We start from the raw sequence: 6137 nt of genomic DNA, 5'->3' as shown, positions 1-6137 counted from the left end.
TAAGAGCATTGTTCTAAGTTATTATATAGATGGCACCTGACCCCAGTTAAATTACATGCTATGTATCCAACCACGTCTAGCAAGTGCTGGAGACGCTGTGGACAAGAAGGAACCTATATCCATATAGGCTGGCGCTGCCCTATGGTGGTAGCTTTTTGGGATAAGATTCGTAGGTGGCTGTCCACACTAATAGGGGAAGAGGTAATCTTGCAACCTCAACAAGTCTTGTTAAACCTTCCGGTAGAAGGCTTAACCAGGTCGAGCCAAACTCTTTGCAATCAGATATTTATAACTGCTCGTTGTGAACTGATGGTGTGGAAATGTCCTGACCCTCCTTCTCTACCAACGGTGATTCACAGACTCCACACCCATTACCGCCTGTCGCATTTAACAGTAATTAGGCAGGATAGGTTACAGGTATTTCAAGCTATCTATCACCTTTGAGTGAATGGTTGAAAGCTCGGTCCCTCAGTGGCTAAATGTTATATGTTATAGATATTCTTACCCCGCATGCCTGCTCTCGGACTGTGAGATGACACTGTTCATATAATATCATTTTGTCAATTTAATGTTACCCCATTCTTATTCTTCAGGTATGGGGGTCCCTATTGGAGAGAAGGGGGGGATGGGCGAGATGTAGGTAGGGATAATGAAAAGTCTCAACATGTTGTTTGAAACTGTTTATTATAATCTTATTACAATATTACAAATAATATAAAATGACCTGACAGTAATGTTTTGAAGACATGTATAAATCATGTGAGGTTATTTGTGATAACTTGTTCTGGTCAATAAAAGATTACATTAAAAAAAAAAAAGAAGAATATTGTATTTTTATTTTTGTTCAGTGTATCTGCTTCAACATTGGAAATGTTCACAACATTAATATTAACAATAAATTGTGCAACCTTTTATTATTATTATTATTATTATTAGACTAAAAGTAATTTTAAGAAGGAAGTAAAGATGTGAGCTGAAATGATTATTATTTGTTGTAATATTCTACGTTTCTCCATTCGTTAAAAATTCGCTCGGGGTGTCTGAAAAGGTGAAAAGCAAGATTTCAGTGTTGGACGTGCTGTAACAGGACATCCCCTTCCACTTCCAGCTTGTCTATCTGCTGCAGGTTATGCACCCGGTGGTTGTAATTGAATGCGTGTTGTCCATTCACCATCACCTTAAAGCACTGAGGTTCACACACAATCCACAGCTGCAAAGAGAGAGTGGAATGGAAACACTACAGCTCAAGAGCAGACAGCCAGCAAGTCACCCTGCAGTACAACCAGGACCCAAACTCCTCTGCCTCTCTCTGCACTCGACAAATCTCATTTCAGCACCCCCTCCGCTGCCCCAAGTTTAAAGACAAATAGCCACACCCATGGGAATAAATAGTTTGAGTCATTCTTTAAACCTTTGGGTAGGTTTCTAAGAAATAATCAGACACTTCAAAACAAACATACAATGACTTAACAGAGACATGGGCTTTCTTCTAACTATCAGACATAATTTTGCTCTCTCTGTCACCTTCTCATCACTCTGCTAACACATCAGCATCTCTCCCCCCATCCTTTCACTTCACTACCATTGTAAAACAATCTGTGATTCACTTGTATATTCAGGAACTTCATCCTCTGCCTTGATTGTTTTGTTTTGACATGTAAGCCCAAAACATTGGTCAAAAAGAGGGTACTTTTCAAAGCTGTTTCCAGGAGTAGAAGAGTGCTTTATCCACGGAAACGGGCTTTTAGGAAACCGCGTGGGTAAACCTGGGTGTGTCGTGCCACTAGATGGTGTAACTTCGCCCACAGTGAGAAGAGGTGTTCCCAGTGAGTGGGGCAATTAGGGAGGGGCTTGCTCTTGCGCGCACACTTTTGAATTTTGAAGAATATACGCATATTTTTCTCTAAGAAACTATTGGCACAAAACAGCAGGGGCAAAATGGGTGGGTGGTTTTTTTTTTTTTCCCCCAGAGATCGTTTTGCAAATTGGTGCAACGTTACGGCCATTGCACCAGTGCAGACAGTCATGAAGTTACCCCCGAAACCTATTAACTTAATCCAACCAAAATGTATCCCTCATTATTTTTGGTTGATGACCTTTACTTCCGCACATTGAAATGGAGTAAGACTTTGATAACTAAGAAAAAAAAAAAACTAACCAGGCCGGATAATTAGCACAAGCCTGAAACTTATTTAAGTAACTGCTTATAACAGCGCAGAATCAGCTTACTTTTCTAAGTAATAGATTAAATTACAGTAGGGAAACATCTTTTAGAAATGTCATCTAGACCAGTTAACCAATTACTTTTCAATGGGAAATGTATCGTAATATAGACTCCTTTTAGATGTTTTCTCTGTTTTTCCCGCAGCTTTTTGGATTGAATACATCCTCTTACTTGTTCTTCTGCAAACAGATGCAACTCTGTAGGTTCAGGTAGGTCTGACTAGCCAAACGTTTTTATCCCTTTCTGTACCTAAGGCTGATGCTTTCCTGGTTCCACCTCAGGTGCTAAAATAATCAGCAACCAGTAATCAATTACCCTTCAGAAGCAATTTAAATACCCCTCCCCTGCTTGTGAGCAGTAGTGCCCCATGTTAACGAAGGCTAGGCTGATCAAGGGCACCTGCACAGGGTCAAGGGGGATAACGCTGGGCTTACCACGAAATTCTGCCCACGAGAGAAAGGCATGCCACAGCTCTGCAAGCTGCGCTCCTCTGGGCCCCAAGCGCTGTTCAGGAAACTGTTGCGGACAACGGTGCTCTCGTCAAACCTGGGGTTCAGGTGGAACGCAGTACCCCCACTGAAGTTCAGATTGACGTGGAACCTGGAAGGGCAAGGGCAGTCAGAAGCAATGGCATCGCATTCCAGCCCTTCACTGGACGGACTGGAAGGCGCTGCGAGGCCTTTTTCATTGGACCAGCGTAAGAATTATCCAAAGATGATGACGTACATAAGCTTGGGAGATCGTGCAGGGCTTTAAATATTGGTCTCCCATAGCTCATCTTTGAACGGGCCTGCAGAGCATCCAGTTATCTCCAGAGCCAGAAGTGCCTACTAGCACTTTTTCACCCAAGGAACATCCAAATCCCATGAAAGAAAAGCTGGAACGTGATGTAACTCAAGAGCATTGGTTTAAAGAAAACATTCTGGCTAGAAGAGCTGACCACCATGAAGCCAGGACCCCATAAACGAGCCAAGTACCTCTGCAGGGTATTCCGCAAGCATTAGGACCAGCAAAATAATATTAGAAAATCCATAGGTAGTCAAAGCACGCATAATCACTCAGCTTTCCTGTTTCCAGTCTGATTTATGTTTCATTCCTGAGAAGATTTTCTTGCTTAAAGGGTGTGAGAGTTCTTCTTGCTTAGCCTTTTAGCCAATGTGTGTCTGTCTTTACTGAATCCAGGAACAGAGTACAAACAGGCAAGAACAGACTTTGGTGAGGAGAGTTTTTAAGAATAGAGGGGTGCAGACATCCTAGCCTTCTATTCTAAAAAGCACATGCAGTTAGGGGGCATATTTCAATGAAGTGCTCAGCCCTGACTTAGCTGGCTACGTTTAGTCTCATTTTCTGCCATAATTTAGCCGGCTAAGTTGCAGCTGAAATTGGCTCAACCTCCTAACTGGCTGGAACAGAGCCACTTAGATTGTATCTGCTGTCACTGCAGAGAGGGACAGTGGGCCATACATACGGGCTGATGCAGTAAAGTCCTGTGCGCGCGATTCTCTATTCAAATGAGGCCCGGCGGTAAAAATAGGCAAAAGGAGGCGCTAGGGACACTAGCGCGTCCCTAGTGCCTCCTTTGGACCGGAGCGGCGGCTGTCAGCGGGTTTGACAGCCAATGCTCAATTTTGCCGGCATCTATTCTCGAGCCCGCTGACAGCCACAGGCTCGGAAACTGGATGCCGGCAAAATTGAGAGTCCGGTTTTCGACCCGACAGCCGTGGGCCAACTTCAAATTTTTTTTTTTTTTTTTTACTTTTGGTAACTTTCGGGACCTCCGACTTAATATCCCGGTGCCCGAAGAAATTAGCGCATACCTTTGGGTAGGCGCTAATTTCTGAAAGCAAAATGTGCGGCTTGGCTGCACATTTTGTTTTCTGAATCGCGCGGGAATACCTAATAGGGCCATCAACATGCATTTGCATGTTGCGGGCGCTATTAGGTTCGGTGGATTGGATGCGCGTTTTCGACCTCTTACTGAATAAGGGGTAACGCTAGCGCGTCGAAAACGCGCGTCCAATGGCGGGTTAGCCAGCTAGCACTGATTTTCACTGGTAGGCAGCTAAGTTTCTCCTTCGACCCAGAACCGTGCCTCCTGGGAATGCCCACTTCTAGAGTGACTAAATCTAGCCCTTCTGCAGGGTACAATATTTTGCGGCCCCCCCCCCCCTCCCCCACTCTCTCCTCCCAGGGATCTAACTGGTTAAATCAGTAGTGAGCCAGCTAGATCCTGCTGAAATCTGAACGCTTAAGAAAATAATTAATTAAGGGCAAAATAAGAAAGATCAAGGAATGAGAGACATAGGGTCTGATGCAATACAGTGCGCTCAGCCTAGTGCACGGGTCTATGCATGGCTGGGCACGTGTTTTGGATGCATTAGACTAGCATCCGTTGCAATAGAGATTATGCGTCCAAAATGCACGCCCCAACCAAATGCGTAGCCGATGATACCCTTCACGTGGAAATTCCAGGTAGATGAAGCTATTCGCTATTACTCCCCAACGCAGGAAATTGCAGGGCACCCAACACACACTTTTTAACACATCACATTTAACTCCAGCCCCGGAGGTGGCATAAAGTCAATTTGTGAGTCGAGGGCTCATGAGAAATTAAAAAACGCGGTCCTCTCTGTGCACCCCTACGTAGTATCGTTTGTGACACATAAATTAACTGCTTTTTTTTTTTTTTTGCACAGCCCCTCATTGAAATACTGCTCCGAGCGCCCAGGGGACGTGGCTGCCTGCGCATGAGGAAAATGGGCTCTCAAGACGAGGCCCCGTTTTCAGTGCACGGCCTTATAATGAGGTAGCCGCAGAACCAAGCAGGGGAAAAAAAAAGAGAGAGAGAGATTGGTATTTGGAAGACTCTCATTAGAGCCGCTCTATTAATTGTCACATCCCATGCATTCCCTTTGCAGAAATAACAACATTAGGGATTACACGAGAGATTCGGCTCTTTAATTATGGGTTGGCTGGGCTGCTATTAGAGGAGCACAGGATTCTGCCGAGCAGAGGGTCACGTAGGGCCTGCATCCGTGGCATGCTAGAGAGTCAGTGTGAGGGTTACATGCAAAACGGATTTAGGGAAACTGTTGGAACACGCGCGCTCTTCGGCGAGCGCGGCGGGGCGGGGGGGGAGGGATGGACAGGGGCTAGGTGCTTCAGAGCATCAGCAGCTTTCTGTGGCTTGTCTCTTGAAATTTATTTTGGCAAAAGAAAGGAGCATCTGCAGGGCCTCTTCTCTTCTTGACCAATGGCCAGATGGTGCCATGAACAAAGTGACCCATGCACTTTCTGGCCATTAAGAACATAAGAACATAAGCACATGCCATACTGGGTCAGACCAAGGGTCCATCAAGCCCAGCATCCTGTTTCCAACAGTGGCCAATCCAGGCCATAAGAACCTGGCAAGTACCCAAAAACTAAGTCTATTCCATGTTACCATTGCTAATGGCAGTGGCTATTCTCTAAGTGAACTTAATAGCAGGTAATGGACTTCTCCTCCAAGAACTTATCCAATCCTTTTTTAAACACAGCTATACTAACTGCACTAACCACATCCTCTGGCAACAAATTCCAGAGTTTAATTGTGCATTGAGTAAAAAAGAACTTTCTCCGATTAGGCTGGAGATCACCTTGCTGCTCCTTACCTTTTGGCTGTAGCAGGGACACTGCCTACCACTGTGATGGTCTTGGATGGGTAACAACCTCCATACAATAAGTTACGGTATGGGATATCCTGTTGGATAAAGCAAAAACTGGATTAGAGGCCGGAAGTTTGACAAGGAAGCCCTCAGGTCAGAAGGAACACAATGAATAAAAGCAACACTCCCTTCAGCCACTAAAGCTCAGCTAGCAGCAAGCATATAGACCACAGGTGGCCAACTCCGGTCCTCAAGAGCCACAAACAGGC

The 6137-nt window shown here is 44.9% G+C and overlaps 1 protein-coding gene across 2 annotated transcripts in view; it reads right to left on the bottom strand.

The window, feature by feature from the left end:
- Nucleotides 1-665: 665 nt before the first annotated feature.
- Nucleotides 666-6137, bottom strand: part of LGALS9 (galectin 9) — a 37916-nt gene continuing 32444 nt past the window's right edge. For both annotated transcript variants that reach the window (XM_029612587.1, XM_029612588.1), the window contains 3 exons: nt 5875-5963; nt 2659-2824; nt 666-1210 (listed from right to left, as the gene is read on the bottom strand). In XM_029612587.1, the coding sequence (XP_029468447.1) occupies nt 1064-1210; nt 2659-2824; nt 5875-5963 (402 nt within the window). In that variant the 3' untranslated portion in view covers nt 666-1063. The remainder of the gene's footprint in view (nt 1211-2658; nt 2825-5874; nt 5964-6137) is intronic.

The sequence above is a fragment of the Rhinatrema bivittatum genome, chromosome 8 (genome assembly GCF_901001135.1).
Source record: "Rhinatrema bivittatum chromosome 8, aRhiBiv1.1, whole genome shotgun sequence".
NCBI classification, from domain to species: domain Eukaryota; kingdom Metazoa; phylum Chordata; class Amphibia; order Gymnophiona; family Rhinatrematidae; genus Rhinatrema; species Rhinatrema bivittatum.
This window is presented reverse-complemented; position numbering and strand designations above follow the sequence as displayed.